Source organism: Oryzias melastigma, linkage group LG3 (assembly GCF_002922805.2).
Source record: "Oryzias melastigma strain HK-1 linkage group LG3, ASM292280v2, whole genome shotgun sequence".
Taxonomy (NCBI): domain Eukaryota; kingdom Metazoa; phylum Chordata; class Actinopteri; order Beloniformes; family Adrianichthyidae; genus Oryzias; species Oryzias melastigma.
This window is the reverse complement of record NC_050514.1, coordinates 1,530,595-1,549,232: the sequence shown is the minus strand read 5'-3', so window position 1 is coordinate 1,549,232 and position 18,638 is coordinate 1,530,595. Positions and strand designations below refer to the sequence as shown.

The following is an 18,638-nucleotide window of genomic DNA, read 5'->3' as shown; positions in this document are numbered from 1 at the left end:
ATCTTTGCTAGAGGTCTGGGGACAGTGATACCACTGCAAAAGATTCAGTCTGATCGGAGCAAGACTCCAACGATTTCAATGAAGCTATTGCTAAGTTTACATTGTAGTTTTGCAGCTGAAGCAGGTCAAAAGAAAAGAAGAGAATCTCAAAGAGAAGAATTCTATCTGACTTAGTTCAATCAGACAAATTTTAGCAGTACATAACAGTTTAAGTCTGAAAGATTAAACACAAACACTGCTCAAATGATTGAGATCAATACACAAGCTTAACTCAAAAACTAGACTTCAGAGGTTGATGAAGCACATCTGTGATAGGCTTAAGTCAATTAACAATCACTTCCAAGGAAAAGTTTGAAGTTAAGGCTTGTTCAGAAATACTTTGTTTTTAAAGTATTTTCAAGAAGAAAATTAAAAGATGGTTTCAACCAAGCAATTCTCAAAAAGTCTTAAATGTAAGGAGAAGTGGATAAGATCCCATCATCCTACTTTAAACTGTATTGGAGATTCAATACTAAGATTATTTAGGAGTTTGAAAAACTGAAATGTGATTTCAATTAAACATTTCCAAACAAAGGGTTTCATTAAACCAAAAAGCAGCTGAACTCCTGTTTTCTGAGTGAAAGATGCAGAGACAGGAGGAGGAAAAGCTCAAAGGGTTCCACAGATGCACAGGCAGAAGCTCCGCCCCTGGAAGTACACACCGGTGATCCTGGCTCAGTCTGTTGGTGACTGCAGCCCTGAAAGGATCTCCAACGGCAAATGAAATGCAGACACAGAGATCTGACTTACTTTCCTCAATAGCTTAACCCAGGGGTCGGCAACCCAAAGTGTTGAAAGAGCCACTTTGGACCAATACAATAAAAACCAAATGTGTCTGGAGCCGCATAAATTGAAACAGCTTATAAACGTCGTACACTGGAAGTAACACATGCAGAATTTGCCGAATAAACGATTATTTCTCCTGCTGCGTATCCTCGTGTCATATAAGCTACATTTTTGGCCTCATGACAAGTTGGTGAGATACTGTAGCGTCAAACTATCTGATAAAAAAGCTGAATAACCTCATAATGAACCTTTGAGTTTTTATTTTGACATCCCTCAATGACACAACGAGAGGGGGTCCTGATCAGTCTCTCCCTCATTCTCACTCCAGGTGCAGGAAGAATTCAAACATAACAGGACAAAATCATAAATGCCAACAAATGTTCAACAGTCAGACAACAAAACACGTTGACGAAAACCCAAACTTAAATCCAATTTCAGTCAGACAGGCAAAAGAATGGGTAACCCACAATTCCTTGCGCTGCCAGACCGACAGCAAGCCCAGCGTGAGACCATCACTACAATATGAATGAATTACAGTTTGTTTCATTGCTTTGATGAAATTAAAGAAATGCAATAAAGAAATACGATTTTTGATGTCATTTTTATTTAGAGGATTTGAAAAAAAAAAAAACACAAAAATGTAACGTGCACCTTCAAGGTGCTTCCACACTGGCCGCGTCAATCAACACTTTCAATGAAGAGTCAATATAAGCGCGTGAAGACCTAAATTCCTGCCCTCCAAGTCTGGAGCGCGCGTGAGTCTTATAGTCAGACATTTAAAAGGACAGAGTTGTGAAAACAAAAGTCTTCAGAAAGATTTGGGGGATTTTCAACACTTTTACTTTCGGTTCTCCCTGTTGTAGATGCAGATGAGCGCTAATGAACAGTAAAAATACAATCGAAGGAGAATCTCCTCCCCGCCACGCACCGCACGCTGCCGGTGTGTGAGACCTGCACATCGCCGCGCTCAGCAGGTGTTATCCACACCGGAGCAGCGCGGTCACGCACGCAGTGGCGGGGAGGAGATTCTTCTTCTATTCTTCTTCTACTGTTCATTAGCGCTCATCTCATCTTGGTGTCATATTAACCTGACCGGACACAAACCGTAATGATTCATTTCTCCTTCGTGATCACGTTTGGTACTTCTGTGCTTTGAAGCAGACTCCGCCCACAAGCAGCTCCCGCGCTGAATCTTCAATCCGGTTCAAGATTTCTACGCACAGTTACAGCTCTGAGCTGCCGCGACTGTGCGTGGAAATCTTGAACCGGATTGAAGATTCAGCGCGCTCAATGCGTGCCGATTTGTACGTGGAGCTCGTGACCCGACTTCAAAACCCGCGTAGCAACGTGCGCTCACGTGCGCTCCAGACGCACGGGCAGGAATTCTGCTGTGCGCTGGCTCAGACGGCGTGGAAGCATCTACACTCCTCTCACAACAACTGGAAAACGTAAAGGATGTTTGTGTCATGTTTGTCCTCCTACAGAAATCGTATTAAAACAAAAATATTGTGGCAGCCTGACTGTTAATTTAGAAATAGTTCCTTGTTAGTGGGTGGAGTTAGTGTCTGTTCTTGTGTTGCATTATGGGACTTGAGTGTTTTACCGGCACCATGAGTGAGAGTGGTGTGTGTATGAGTGAGGATCCTCACAGTGTCTGCTGTTCTGAGGTCCGGGACTGTTAAAAAAAATGGTCGTCAAAATGTTGACACCAACTGGTCTCAATGGCCTGCGTTTGCCCTTCTCACTGCAATCACGAGGGATCGTATAGTGTATGGGACACAAGTGATATCAGGATTAAATCTGCCAGTCATCTGTGGCTCTGCTCTCACCCAAATCGCTACAATATATTTCCTTCCAACAATTTAAATTATATTCTAAACATTGTTGAAAAAGCGCCACTGAGCCGCAAGGGAGAGCTTGAAGAGCCGCATGCGGCTCCGGAGCCGCAGGTTGCCGAAGCCCGGCTTAACCTGTTGTTCTTCTACCACTATGTGAGCACAAAATGAGGAGTTTATCAGTTTTCCAACCATCAGAGATCAAACATGCAGTTTTCATGCATTGATTAGTTCATAACGGTGTAGTCTCATCTGCAAGGAAACTTCTCACTGCAAATTCTAGATTACTTCAAGACGGTGAATGGGTCGGCTCAGAAGTGGAAGCTCCTCAAATGTGCGATCACTCACAACAACTACCACTATTTCAGAGAAAATGGTGGGAATAATTCACTTCAATGCAAGACTTTTATCAACAGGTGTTTACTCTATCATAACTCCAGTTATGTGACAAGCAAAGGTTAGCAACTCCTCCTGCTCAATCAAAGAGTGATGGGGGAATGATAAGAACTGCTGGAACACGCAGCCAGTAATATCAAATATCAAAAAGTTTCAATATCGAGTGGACCAAAAAATGTTTTTGTCTTGAAAAGAAGAATTGCAATTACAGTTTTTATGAAGACAAGCATCTCAATTAATGAACTATGAAAAAAAATAATAATTTACTTAAATCTTTTAGTTCTGTTTTCGTGCAGAAAAACTGATCAACTAAACTGTCATAGCTTTAAATCCTGAATTTATCTTCATGCTGCACCTTAACAAAGCTCTGTCGAGTAAGGACAGTAGAAGGTCTGGTGTTGTAACAGCTCAGACTTTGTTTTTCTTTAAGATTAAGTTTTGCAAAAACCTCACACGAGGCACCATAAAATATGTAGCGTGAAAGGGTCATGTTCAATGAAGAATTTGACTTTGTCTCGTAAAGGGGCACCACCTTCCGAAAGGAAGGAAAAATTACTCAATGATGAAAGTTTATCAATTTTAGCTTTAAAATTGACTAAAGAGTAATCTTCAAAATCAATCTCAACACTTCAGGAAGTAAATTCTCATCTGAAGGGACCGTATCAAAAAGAAAGATTAAGATGGACAACGACTGCCTTTTTGATATTTATTAAGAGATAAGCATAAAAATATATACAAAATAAACAGAAGAAAATCAATATAGTGCATGTGAATGTGTGTGTGTGTATGAATGTGTGAGAAAGTCGGTGGATGAGCAAAGTAATGCCTCAGAACGGTTTAAGAGAAAAATTGTAATCTAAAGAAAACAATTACGTTAAACTGATCAAGACACTAGTCTGGATAAATCAAATTGGCTGTTATGACCAGATCAAACCGCAACAGTTTTGCTGAGAGGGTCTCCTCACCACGGTGGCTCGAAGCTGGACTTGGACTGGACTTTCAGACGAAGCTCACCAGACAAAGGTGTTTCTCCTGAGGCCGATGAGATGAAGAAAGCAGCGGCAGCTTTGGCGCAGGGTGTAGGAGAGCGGTCGAAGACTCTTCTGGAGCTTATGACCGCATGCGGCTGAAGTTCTGGTGGTCATCTGGGTTTGAACAGCCAAAAGAGTGGATGGTCGTCGAAAAAGTGTGCTGGATTTAAAGTTCACTGAAGTTTAGTCTCAAAGCGGATCGTTCAATCAGTTTCAAAAATAAGAAGCACAAATGGTGACGAGCTTCAAAAGAGTTAAAAGAAAAGATGCACGACAGTTACCAAAAAGATAAAGTATAATAAAAACGGTCTTGGCACAAACTTAGTTAGGTGGGGTAAGTTAAAATAAAAACAAGACCAAAAGAGATTGGAAGAAGTTTCCTCTTCTTCCTAGAGCTGTTCTCTTCTCAAAACCCAAACTCCAACGGAGCTCCAACTGAACTGCCCTCCAGTGAGAGTGTACATCGACCTTTTGACCTCAGAGGAGGCCTTGCTTTCAGCCAATGGCTGCAGGCACACGTCTCCAGTGTATCTAACAGTTTCATGTTTCTATCAAAACTGTTTAAACTATTTAGGAAAAATAAAAGTTATTTCTCTTAAATGTTCTGAGCATTCACAGAAGTGTGGGATCATTAGTGTATCTCATGGTGAAAGTGAAGTGATGTGAAAACAAAACAATCATGAAATATTTTTGTGATAAAACAAGTTTGCATAAAGTTTAAATCAGAATGTGTTTAGCTTAAACAAAGTTTAAAAATCAACATTCAAACTCTTAATGAATAAACAATCAACTATGAAGAGATTTCTCATAGAAAAAGATCAACTACATGTAATTCTAATGTTTCTTAATTGTCAAATAAAGAGGATTAAATCAAAGCATGAATTGTATTCCATATCATTAACTCTTAACATGCAGTTTATCAATACATGATTAAATGTTGTCTAAACTCATATTCAGATGCAAATCACACATTCATGAACAACAAGGATCATAGTGGAAGTTTTGTCTGCTTCCTGTTGAAATCTGTGAATAAATTTCAGTCATTTTCATGTTATTCACATCCAACACCACAAATAAAAGAACAGATGTTTAGAATCTTTATTTGTGAATAAAAGAATTGCAAATTCAAAGGTTCATCTCAGCTTGTTCTGCGCTGAGTTCCTGGTCCTCCTTTGGTCCACAGGGTCGTAAAATCATAAACCGTACATTCCAAAGAGGTCTGCCTTCGATCCTTCAGGGAGTGGGACAGAAAGGATTCTTTGAAGACCCTTTTAGGACAAATCTCTGTTTCCGTAAATCCTTCATTGGAGTTGTCCAGCGCATTCCTTATCAAGAAATATGGCTTGGGGAGGTCACAGACCTTTTGGGGTCAAGGCCACATTTGGGCCTCTTAGCATCCAAGAGAGGCCAGATTCTCAAATGTCTCGATAAAATCTCAATAGATTTATTTTATGGCCTTGGTAGGTCTGAGTCTTGGAATGTATTACTGATTATAGTGGACTTGCAGTTTTTCTTTAATTTCTCATCCTTTGAGAAGTGAAACACGTCAGAAGGCATCGTAGCATGCTACACACGTGATGACTGTGCTAAACTTTTAAAGTTAGGTAGGGTTTTGTTTGTTCCTTGAAAATTACTCTGATCTATCAGCACCTTGATTACTCCACCGTTGAACTTCTGAAATTTTCTCACAAGCATATCTTTTTTCTTGCAAAACTGGTTTAGGAAACCACATTTACTGCTCTCCAATTACAGAAAATTTGATCAAGGGCAATCTGCCAATTGCACAGATAGACACGAAAGGTGAAGAATAAAACTCTGTTGTGCTTGTCTTCGGCAACCTTTATTCACTTGTTCCTAATGTTTCTAGTGTTATGTGAGGTCACACCAGTTAACCTCTGTGTGTTTTTTGATGAGGATGAAAGTGACCAAAAAAACTCAATTGGAATGTAGTCCTTTAATGCATTCATCCATTTGTCAATAAAGTATAAAATTGTAACATAATATAAAAGTATGAAAAACCTTCATGTAATGTAGTATAAAAGTATAAAAAGCCTTCATTTACTACAGTATTCTCCACGTGTTCACAGAGGTTAGGGACCAGAGACATCCACCAATTCTGCGTTCCGGAGGGGGGTCTGCTGTGCGGAGATGCACCTCAGCACCTCCTTCAGATGAAAAAAGTTTCATACTAGCGTCTTGAATTGTCAGAGTTTTATAGAACGTACCGGAAGAGTCACAGGACTGGAAAAAAATCTGCAAATATGTGAAACTGCGAGTAAAGAAATGCGAATACGTGGGGGAACACTGTAAAAAAAACCTTCAGCTCAAAAGATTTATTTGAATTATCTATATTTTCGCTTTCCGTACATAATCAGTGCACTGGATTCAATGCATCATGGGCTGTACATACAAGTGTGTGTTTTTGTATTTACGAGTAATTATAATGGCATCATTTACATGTGTACCTTTTTTTTCCCCATTAAGTCACGATTAATAATCCAAAATTTGACATCTATGTATAGTTAAAAGTTGCTTTTGTTTGTTTTGCTCAGCTGTTTTTCTAGCCTATCTGCTAAGTACGAACTTTCTCATACTGCTTTGGTGCCCATAATAAGCGAGTGACAAGAATGTTCTTCATGTCAGCTATATATGGGTCCCAACAGTACTCAGGGGACAGCAACTTGGTGGGCTTGTTAAGCCAGAAATACTTGTTCAGATGACTTTCATCGTGCCACAAAGCTTCAACGCTGTTCAATTTGTCCTCCATTATGTTCAGATAGCAATAATCTGCCAAAGCTTTAACCTTATCACACGAACCTCCAAAGACGGCCGCATGGTAATAGTAATCTCCTTTTTCCATGTAGGCTTTGGATTTGGGGTTTCGATCATAGGTGTACAGCTCTTTTGGAAGTTTTCTAAAGTGAGCGTGAATAGTTGCCACAGACTCCCCGAGCGCCTCAGAGCCAAAGCGCTCTTTAAATTCCTGATCCACATCGAAACAGAAGACATAGTTGAATTTGTGACGGAGCTCTTTTTCTATCATTTCTGATATTGTCTTCATCCTCATCATCGAGATGTCCTGCCATCTGCTGTACTTCTCCACCTTGATCACTTTCACATGTCGCTGGGGAGCTAAAGTTATGTTTGGGACTTTTTCTGGTTGATCAGTAAACACATAAAAGGTTACAGGTAATCCAACCATGAAGTGTTTTTCTGCTGAAGTCAAAAAAGTGTTTAAGTAGGCGTCCAGGTACCTTTGGGTAAATAGAGAGAAAAATTATTAGGATGCTGATTAAAAACAATATCAAATCTGAAGCAACCCTTTCTGTAGGGCTGGTTGGATAAGATATTCTAAAATGTTTTTATTTGGGTATTTTGAAAAACAAAAAATGATATATTAAATTGTATATTTGATGTTTGTGACTTTTATCTTGAGTAAAACCATAGCTATAAATCTGCATTCACATCGAAATATGATTTCCACATTAGGGTGTCTCGTTTCAGTCAATGTACAGACACAGTCAGAAGTCCTACTGTGCGTTCTGAGAACCAGGTGTAGCGGTCTGGCAGTTGTGCATTTCAGACATTGCGGTGCTTTTTGGGGATTGTGGCACATTGTTGAAGAATTTGCCCTGCATCAACCAATCCAACATATTCTCATCCCCAAGTCATCGCATATTGACGTTTGGTTAAGGACCCCTCCATGTCACTTTTTGACATTTCGGGTGTTGGTTTATCAACGTGCTGGCTGTTCTTAAAATCAAGGGTCCGCAACCTTTGGGATGTTTTGCCAGACACGATACCGGGCACGAACCAGTATGGTTAGGGTACAGGATGGGATTAGGGGACTGGTGCACTTCATGTCATGGCACTAAACGTGTTCTTTTTCATGGCCTCGAGGTTGGGTAACAGATGGGTAACAGCCAGCAGGTCAAAAAAGATGAGTTTGGGACATCAGAAACGTTAATTTTTGACAATACAAGTGGGGTCATCTGGACCCCATGATTCGGCGCGCTGAACTTTTTTTTTTTTCCCAAGAATTTTTTTTATCTTCACTGGTGTCTGTGGCAGACATAAAATGCTGTCTGCCTTTGTTATGGGAGGAATCACACATCAATGTAAGGGTGGGGTCATCAGGACCCCATAAGAGAGCATAAGGGGTAACCAAACGTCAATATGTGACGAGTTGGGAGTGAGAATGTATTGACCAATCAGAAACTCAGCTTTGGCTCGTGACGTGTTAATGACGTGATTAGTGGGTGGAGTCCATAAGGGGGTGAATCCAATCATTCTCCTCCTGAACTTTATGATATTCTTATTATTTGCATTGAGATTATAATGAAAACAATCCTCTGATTTTATTCTTAATCTTTTTTTCTGACTAAAGCGGGACAGAAAGTCATGAAACTGGGTCACAGAGATGCTGAAGTACCACTGAAAGCTGCCACCCTTCAGCAGTAGATGGTGAACTTCACCGTACTGGGAGAGTCTCTGAATGATCTCATGCTTCCAGACATGTAGATTTGATTACTTTGTAGCGCTTTTAAAATAATGAAACCTGATCCTTCAACATCATCCATGTCTGCTATGCACTGGCTGTAAATAAAATATACAGACATGCAGTCAATGCATCCCATGTTGCACTGAGGCTAAGAACTTTTGGGTAATTTTGATGGGTAGATGGTTTGTTTTGTGGTTAAATTGGGTTAAGTAAAATGTAGACAACACCAGATGAACATTTTAAGATGTGTTGAAATAATGAGATCCATGTTTATATTCACTGGGTGGGGAGGTTTCTTTTCTCTTTAAACCTTCATCAATTTCTGTATCAAAAACCCTCTTTGCTTCCACTGGGCAATCCGTTTTCCTACTGATCTTCTCAATCTCACCCATCTGCTTTCACATTTCTCAGATACATTCAGGATCCACCCCAAACATCATACATATACCTCACCAGGATGTTCTTTGACGTATACCACTGCATGAAGTATAACCACTAAACTGAATGAGTGTTTCTGGACTATTGCTACAAACAACTACCACAGACACCTGGAGTCTGCACAACTGTACACGGCCTGGGTGTGTGTCTTGAAGGAGCCCAGTCACTATTAGAGACAAGCTTCTAACAACAGTAATAAGCACCTGTCAGACCCAACATTTATTGGAGACTGGCGTCAATAAGAGACGAGCCACTATTGAAAGATTTATGGTACTGTGTAAATAAAATGAAAGCGTTTGCCGATCATTTTTGTGTTAGCCTGGGTGCCGTGCTCGAAGCACAGACTCTTCCTGGAAGGGGCTGTTCTCACTTTTCTACGTCAAGCCTGCCCACTTTGGGGTTGTTTTTAATAAGTAATTAACTTTATAATACACTTAAAAGCTAAAAAAAAAAAGATTTTGCCTGGAATAGGCCCTTTAAATGACATATGAGCAGAGTTCCTTGTAGACATGTTTTGCAACCACATAATTATTGCTGCAAACATGGATGGAATGTCAGGTGTGCCCATGAACATCTCCACTTCAACAGAAACTATAATATTAAATTACTGTTTCCTTTTAGAGAAAAATAAGTCAGAACTGCTGTGAGAACTAAAAAAAAACAAAGCTGTTTGCTTGATGGAGCATTCGCACTCGCTGCGCTGATGTGAATGCTCATCAAACCAAACTTCTGGTTTCCACCTCCCGAGCTATCACATTCACATATTACTACACATGTTTTTAAAGTCAAATCTCTGGCTCTACGTATAAAACGGGTGTTTTCTAATCCTGCGCTAAAAGTCCAACCAGTGGAACTTATTGACTGCTAAATTGCAAAAACCAAAATCTTGAAAATCAGGGATTCTGATTCCTCTGTGCCGTTTTCAAAACATGGTATCAACTTTTGTAAACATGATCACATAGGAGAAATTAATAATTGTGGTTTGTGCCTGACCTGAAAAAAATCAGTCAGTTTTTGAATATCTTCTTTTATATATGAGGTATTGATCATGATACAATGGGTTTCTTGGTAAGTTTTCGTTCACAACAGTATTAGTTTAAGATGCAAACATTTTCTTGAATCTAAAATTTGATCCACACATTTTCAAAATGGTATTACTGCATTATAAGAATTATCAATCAATTTTGTGTTCTTTGAGGGCAACAAGTAGTTATTTAAACCAAGAATAACATTAGATGAAATATTATCACCATAATGTTTAGAAAATAGCAAAAGTTTTTCCGATTTCTATGACGAAAGTTTTTGAGATTTCATGGAAGCGCCCATTTTGAAATGAGCAGGAAAAGCCCTTCTACTGTCCCTAGTGGACTGATGATGAACTACAGGGCAGTAAACATGGACCAATGAGTTTGGATCATGCTACTGAGATAGGGGTCTCAGAAATGTGTGTATCAAATGAAAAAGTATTTAAGAACTTCTATCTGATGACTAAAGAAATATTTTATCCACAAATAGCAACAGCTGTAATAGAGTATAGTAGTTTTTTTAATTAATTTATCTCATTTTACTTGTATATGTTATATTGAGGAATTGAACCCCTCTTGTTTTTACTAAAATGGATGAACAAACCTCCCAACAGCAAACACAGTCAGGGCCACAGATGTGCCTGCTAGTTTGTGAGCTTCATCATAAAGACGAGGGTCAAACATCAGTTCCCAGATGATTGGAGCACTCCATGGACTGCGTGTCTCCACATCATACCTGATCCTGAAATGAATCATGAAGATAGGTATTACAATGGAAACTTTGTACTTTTATTTGTTTTTACCTGTTTTTGCATGTTAACAAACTGATCATTTTAGAACGACAGGCTTAACTCTCACCTTGCTTCTTTCATTAGTCTTTTAAATACCTCTATTTCTGATATCTCTTGATGTGTTTCTTCAACATTTTGAATTAAAAACCTTGACTTTATTAAAGACGGTTGAACAGATGCTGCCTAAAGGATTTTTTTTACTCTGTTGCCGGCACCATTTTGACCTAAAAGGATAACATTAAAGCTTTTCCCAGCCATAACAGGTGATATTTTCCTATGTTTGCTAGCTTTAACATTTTGATCTTCATCCACACATCACTTTTCTAAACCCGGTTAATCTCTTTCAAGGTTGCTGGAGCCTATCCCAGCCACCGTTGGGTGAAGGCAACGTCAATTTTGATTTTATCATTTAAGATGAAATCCTGATTATCTCTTTTTTTATTTCTAGCAGGCTGCAAATGAAGAGAGTGCACATTTCACTTGAACAACACTAACAGGGCTCTAGTGGGGCAAAAAAAGAAAAATCTGTTTGACATGCATGTGTTTCACATCCTTCATACTTTCTTACCCTTATGTGTTGCCTAAGTTTTCACTGCAATCTGATGCCTGCAGCATGCTAACAGAAAAAATGTGCATAAACTTTTTTTGCGCTAGTTGCTCAAGGAGTTTTGTGCGGGCCACCCTGTACAGATTTGCCCATTTCCCCCTGCAGAGAGCCCGTATCCAGCCGTTGGGGCAGTTGTGACTAAAGCATAACACAGAAACTGTGCTCCGCTGGAAAGATCCGTTGAAAAATACAAATTTCCACTCCCTGTATGTGCAACTAATTGGAACTTACTTCTAATGCAAGCTCATGATTAATCCTCACTAGATCTCTTCCTTCTTAAAATGAAAATTTTCTCAAACTTTATTTGCAAGTGAGCTATGGGTGCTGCCAATAAAGCAACAATATAAGTCAGATGTATTTTGAATTTGCATACATATTGGAAAAAACAGATAACTAATCCTTCTGTTGATATACTTTTTAGTTTCCGTGTCCTGGGTCCAACAGTCCTGCAGGAAAATAAAAAAAAACGAACTAGGCAAATATGTGTGAATGAAATAAAGGTGAAAGGAAATACAATAAATATAAATTAAGATAAGACTGTTTTTCAAAAATATATATACAAAAAATGTATATTTGCATAGTACTCATATGTACAACAGGAGGATTTCAATTTATAGTTTTTCTCCATCGTTTCAGTGCGTTTCCCAAAACAGAATTAAACTTCTCACAACCTGCACAACATTTAGTCATTTGGGCTCAAACTAGTGGAAGTTTCATGTTCATTTCATCCAATAGCCTTTCCTTTGGACACAAAAGCAGTTGACAAAGTGCAAATCTCTACCAAATCATCACTGTTGACTTGCTTGTAATGAAAAATTCTGTGTGTCAAAATTGTCTAAACGTGTCCAGGCTGATTAGTCACTAATAATTTTCATTTAATTGCTTCTATTTTTGCACACAAACTTGTTGAGCATGTCCTCAAGCATTTTGTACGTCCATTCTAATATATTTGTGATTGTGTTTCCATGAAAGTGTCCATACACTTTTTTAAGGAGAAACTCATTGTACACAAAAGAAAAGAGCTGTGTGAACTAACAGTTAAACCATAGACATATATGATGGTTGAAACCAATGATACAGTAATGATGTGAGCTTCCGCACTCTGCTGCTGTCAGGAAGTGGTCTGCAGAACATGGCAGGATGCTTGTGGGGTATCTTCCTCTATACTCCATTTCTAAATCCAGTTGAGGAGTTTTTTCTCTTCCTGAGGGTAAAAGGTGCATGAATATGACCAGCGTCCACATACCCAAATGACCTGCTAGAGGCCGTGAATGCAGCTGGTGATGACTAGGGTTGGGCACAGAAGTTCGGTTCCAAGTAGGAACCGTTATGATTTGCGCGGTTCTACCGAAACCAAAAGATGCGGCTGCAAACGGTGCTGGATTTCAGTTCCAAAGTTCATTGACGTTTCATTTGTCTGTGGACATGTCAATCACTTGTACTCCCTTCTGATTCTTTACGATTCAGCCTATCTATTTACTTTCTTGTGTTCGTGGGCGGGCTCATATAAAACCGCCGAGATGGTCGGCTTCCGCAACGTCGGTGGGCGGGACTTTCGCTGTGAATAGTGGAGTTTCCGCAATTTTTAAACAACGCTGGAGCCCCATCCCAAAATGAAACAATGAATCGTTTCCTCCTTGTTGGGCTGCTAATAGCAGAAAGCTCGGCTCGGCTCCGCCCACCACCACAGCGGGTCGTCATCATCTGCTGCGCTTTGCAGCCGTGTGATTGACATTTATCTTCCGCCTTATTTTATTGAAATAAAATATTGCTTTTGCCCAAAAACAACTGCAAATAAATGCCACATTCCTGATTTAATTTAATAAAATGTCAGGCTAAAATTTCAAGGACGTTTAAGTTTATTTAAGACAGAGTTTTAAATTATGCTTTATATTACGTGCGCACAGCTGCACAGCAGGAGGGAGTCTGCGCTTGTTTGAAGCCGTTCTGCTTTGGGTTTAGGAAGATAAAGGCATTATTTTTTATTACTGAAGTACCGCAATAAGCACCGAAAGGGAACCGAAACCGAAACAAAAGAACCGCGGTAGAACCGGAACCGCATCAGAACCCATCAGTGCCCAACCCTAGTGATGACATCACAGCAGAGTCCCACAAAGGGTGGATTCAGTTCTCAAGTAGATATTTTGCTCTTGTGCATTGATAGAGCTGATGTTCACAGTGATGTTTATGAAAATATGTGGCCAGACAGACGGGAGTGTCTAGTTGAGTCTAGCAGAACTCTCTGTTTTACAGTATTTTCTGTTTGAAAACTGCTCCAGTAAGGTTTACTGAGCCTAAGGGAGTTTAGTTGTTTCTTTCTATTTGCACAATGCTGTGAACGGTTGTAAATAAACAGCGTAAAGTGCATATTCAGTGTCTTTAAGAAAAAAATGAATACTAGTTTTCAAAATGCCGTGCATAATACATATATCATGTATCACATTCATATGTGAATACACATATTCCCATTTCATGACATTGAGAAGCACTTCCAGTCTCAATGAAAACATGATGGATTCTATTGACTGAACTTGTCGTTTTGACGACACTGATACTTTCATTGACATGAAAACTTCCTTTTGAAACATGAACTACCCATTTTGAACTACTGACTTTCATTTTGAGAAAGTAACTCTCTTTTGTGGGTTATCTACCAGTTTTTGCGGTTTACACAAATTGTTTTGAGAAAAGCCTTAGCAATAGTGAAAATGTTAATAGTGTTGTGAGAAATGCACTAAATCATTTTCATTTTAAAATTCTTTTATTTGTTTTTAAATCTTTAAACAACTGTGCACCGCCGTACCTCTCTGAGCTTCTCTGTCCCTACACCCCGACCCGGAGCCTCAGGTCAGCTGATCAGCTTCTCCTGGAGGTACCGAGGTCTAAGAGGAAGCTCAGGGGGGAACGAGCATTTTCAATCTGTGCACCGAAGCTGTGGAACGCTTTACCACTGAGCATTCGGCAGGCGTCCTCACTGTCAATTTTTAAAACACTTCTTAAAACCCATTTTTACCGCCAGGCTTTTGACAATGTATGAGACTCTGCTCTGCTGGTGTGTTTTATTGTTTATTGTTTTATCTTTGTTTTTAATCTGGTGTTTTTATGTATTTTATGTAATTTATTTCTATTTTTATCTGTTTTTAACTTTTTAGCCGTGATTTTATTGTTCTTTGAACTTTTAATGTGCGGCGCCTTGTTTGACTGAGGTCATTTTAAGGCGCCATATAAATTTAATAAACTTAAACTTAAACTTAAACTTAAATCAATTGAGAAAAACTATAATACAGGAAACCAGCTAATTTCAAATTTCCTAACTTCTTAAAGACCCATTTCAATAAAAATTGTGTTTTTAACATGTTCTGTCAGCAGTTAAATCATTATGGAATAAAAAATATATGATCAAAGTAACATTTATGAATATTTCTTTATTTAAATCATGATGGATTAGGAGCAGATGAAAACCTGTGGTTTGAAAACGCTCAGGTTTGTGATGCAACAACTGACATGGGCAGGTCAGCGTCTCTACTTGCAGACAAATAAACCTTTAAATGTTTTTAACTTTCCTCGTCTGAGAGGCCATCTGGCTCAAAACTGTACGGCTGGAGAACTCCAATATTGCTAGCTATTTTTGTGTCCTATAAGCTAGGAGGAGAGAGTGTAAGGTAAAGGTTGATGGGAAATTAGTGAGGGTTTACTTCCGTGCCATTTGTCCTGCCAACTCGGAGGCTATGTTTTTTATAAGCTCTTAAAAATAAAGATTTTGACTAAAAACTAGTTAATCATGTTTTTTGGTGTTTATTAGCATTTGTTGGTACCGTCTGTAGAACAAACATAATCTGACATTATCTCATTTAGTGAATAAAAGTGTGCAGTTAATTGGTGTAAACTTAATTTTTTTAATTTAAATTGCATCAAAAAATGTTTAGAGTGCAGGTAAAAAATAACACATTTTTGTTGCTGGGAGTTTTGATAGATATTGGATTACAATAAAACGTAGTTAACAGATACACTGTCAAAACTAAATCTTCAAAACAAAAAAACAAAAAAAAATCTTTTAATACTAAAATTATTAAGATTTTCAGTTATAAAATAATCTTAGTTTGAGAAATCATGTCTTAGTGGCAAAAACATTTTTTAAAGATATCCCAGAAGACATCTTATCTTATAAGACTTTTTGTTATTTATTTATTTGTTTATTTTTTATTTTTGTTTATTTTACAGCTCTATTTCAAGTGTTCAAATACAAACCAAATTGTTCAAATGGAATGCATACACATCAACACACAAAACACATGCATTTACAGTAATTCACATGTTCATAAACTGATGATGCCTTACTCATAATTCAGTGTGCCATCCGAAACAACAGAAGGTCTGATGATTGCTTCACTAAAAACTGGTAGATTTCCCAATAAGAAAACAGATGAATATCTAAAATAGGAACAAAAAAAGAAAATGGTTATTTTTATTGTATTTTTATGGGTTCATCAGCGTTTCTTTGGGGTCTTACCTTAAACCGATAACAATAAAGCATAGAATGAGCAGTACACTCCACCCGATTCCCAGAGTCCTGCAGCGCAAAGCAAATGTGAATCAACAGCACTTGAATATAGTTCCTCTGTGGTCTATTGGAATTAAAGTTTGAGAGACACGTGAACTTCAGTAGAAGATACAAACAAATTTGTTTCAGAAGGAGTTGTTGGACCAATAGCAGCAGACTAAATATACAAAGTACATCTGCATGAACGGGAAAATGGGATGTTGTCATTTGTGATAAATATCATAGTCCTTTCAAAAGACTCTGGGAAAAACTTCAAATTTGAAGGTAAACTTTTTTGATTAATCCTGAAAAACTTGAAGGGAGAAGAAAAAAGAGAGATGAGAGTTTATAATCGACCAAGACAAAGCTTTTTTTTTTTTTAACTTAGTACAGGGCTCTAGAGTGCAACCAGTTTGGTTGCATTTGTGACTAGATTTTTCAGTGGTGCACTTCAAAAACCTCTTGGTCGCACCAGTGCACCATGCTGCTCTGTGAGGAGAAAAAAATCTAAAAACACATAATGTCTGCCATTTCAAAAGTCTCCTCCCTGTATGTGTGTGCAGGTGTAATCACGTCTAATAAGAAAAAGGAGGAGTGTTAACTCCCGGGAGTCAACACTTTCTCAATCCTCACGGAAATTCCACTGAAGTCTTAAGATATATTTTCACCACCCCCACTTCCAATGAAAAGTCTGTGTAAATGTGCAGATATTTGTGTTTAGGTCTCTGCGTTCAAAACTCTCTAATTCACACGTCACTTTTCAATTTCACACCTGTTTTCGAGCTCTACATGCAAAACTTCAGTCATTAAGCACATTTAAAGTCAATCCTGGATGATCAAATACAGACTCAGGTTTGGTAGTGACAAAGGATGGCTTCCCCTTTAATACATGGAAGTGCCAACTGTAGGTAGTGGATGTGAGCTTGTAAAGTGTAGAAAAAGAAGAAGTAGAAGAAGAAGCCCCTCCCTGATAGACCAGTGTAAACACCATGGGTTAAAGAGTCTGCTACCTGCAGCTCCAGAGCCAAATATGGCTCTTTTACCTCTTCATTGTGGCTCTCTGGTTATAGAAAAACTGGTTAAAAGTGATTAAGTCGTTAAATAAAACGAATGAAAATGTTGGACAGAGAAATACTACGAGACTGATTTAAATAGCTCAGAATTATTTTTTGAGCTGGATTTATGTATTTTCTAGGACAGGTTGACCACAAATGTTTTTTTTTTTTTTATAAATCACAGCTAACATTACACTCTCTGCTACTAGAATGGCAGCATTGGCCTAATTCTGTGTGACATAAAGCATATTTTATTTTGATAGAAAATCATTTGAACCTCTGTCAAAAGTTATAAACTGTTTCTTATTTTGAAAGAAAAGGGGTATTTCTCTTTATATTTGTGTTTTATTCATGCAAGGAAGTTAAATTTTTATTTTTATAATATTGATATATATAAATCTGTGTCTTATTTTCTAGAGGATGAAGTGAGCATTTGTGTCTCTTGCTGGGTTTTGGTCTGGGGAAAATGGACCCGAATGGCTCTGTAAGTTCAGACCCCTGGGCTAAACACATGTTCAAGAATTGTTGAACGCATGTATGTGTAGACCTTTACCAGAGGTCTGCAACTTTTAACACCAAAAGAGCAATTTGGTGTAATTTCTTACAAACCCAAACCCAGCGAGAGCTGCCAAATCCCACTTCATCTATTTAAAAATCACTCTATCTTTAGGCCAATTTAGCCATTCCTTTATAAAATGTAGCCTTCAAAAATGTCCAATAATTACATAAAAAGTGTTATATCTTTCTTTAAATAATAACTTTAACTTCTTTTCTTTTGACTAGCACATATGAGTTCCTTTCAAAATAAAATACACTGTATCAAATAAGATCCCCTTGTTGCAGCATTGTTACTTCAATTAAAAATGAAAGAAAACCACATCACCATGGCAGTTTCTATCATTGTGGCAACTGTGCAGCATAGAGTATGTGCTTAACTTGAATAATTTAAAATGTATCCAAACTGTTAGAAGTTTTCTTAAAAGCAAATGGACAGATAGAAGAGCCACATGTGGTTCTGGAGCCTCAGGTTGCAGACCCCTGGCCTACTCGTAGAGTTGGTCTGAAAGTTCAAACTTAAAATTATTTTTTATTTTTCTTTTGCTTATAAAAGCAAATAAGCGTATTTTATTGAAACCCTTCTGACTCCCTTCACTTTTTTATTGCTTAAATAATCAGCACAAACAGCAAAACTATTTTTGGTTCACAAATGCTTTGTTATCATTAAGTTATGGTAAAAAAAAAAATATATATATATATATATATATATATAAAAATGCATTACCTCATCTTTGTAGGAATCTGCTGTTTGGTTTCGGGAACGATGGCAGGCTTAGATCAATGAGTGCACCTAAAATGAATACAAAAGATAAAACGTTCACAAAACCAGTTCTGCCAGAAATATATGAAAGTGTGTAAACACAAGTTAAAAAAAAAAAAGTTCCAACGACTGAACAGACTGCTGTCAAAATTATTTACATCAACACATCAAATTTACCCTGATTTCCTTTTATTAGCATTCTTTAGCAGAGGGTGCCAGTTCTTGGAATTTTCCACATCACTGATTAACAGCTTTTTTTCTTCATTAAGAAAAACG

The 18,638-nt window shown here is 38.0% G+C and overlaps 1 protein-coding gene across 2 annotated transcripts in view; it reads right to left on the bottom strand.

Moving 5' to 3' along the window:
• Positions 1 to 5,704: 5,704 nt before the first annotated feature.
• The window catches only part of LOC112161179 (N-acetyllactosaminide alpha-1,3-galactosyltransferase), a 14,227-nt gene continuing 1,293 nt past the window's right edge, over positions 5,705 to 18,638 (bottom strand). The window contains exons 2-6 of one of the 2 annotated variants that reach the window (XM_024296224.2): positions 18,327 to 18,392; positions 15,960 to 16,019; positions 15,788 to 15,880; positions 10,656 to 10,793; positions 5,705 to 7,341 (exon numbers count right to left, since the gene is read on the bottom strand). In XM_024296224.2, coding sequence (XP_024151992.1) covers positions 6,660 to 7,341; positions 10,656 to 10,793; positions 15,788 to 15,880; positions 15,960 to 16,019; positions 18,327 to 18,331 — 978 coding nt within the window. In that variant the 5' untranslated portion in view covers positions 18,332 to 18,392 and the 3' untranslated portion in view covers positions 5,705 to 6,659. Of the gene's footprint in view, positions 7,342 to 10,655; positions 10,794 to 15,787; positions 15,881 to 15,959; positions 16,020 to 18,326; positions 18,574 to 18,638 lie in introns of those variants that run through there. The other variant, XM_036216655.1, reaches the window with a different exon arrangement.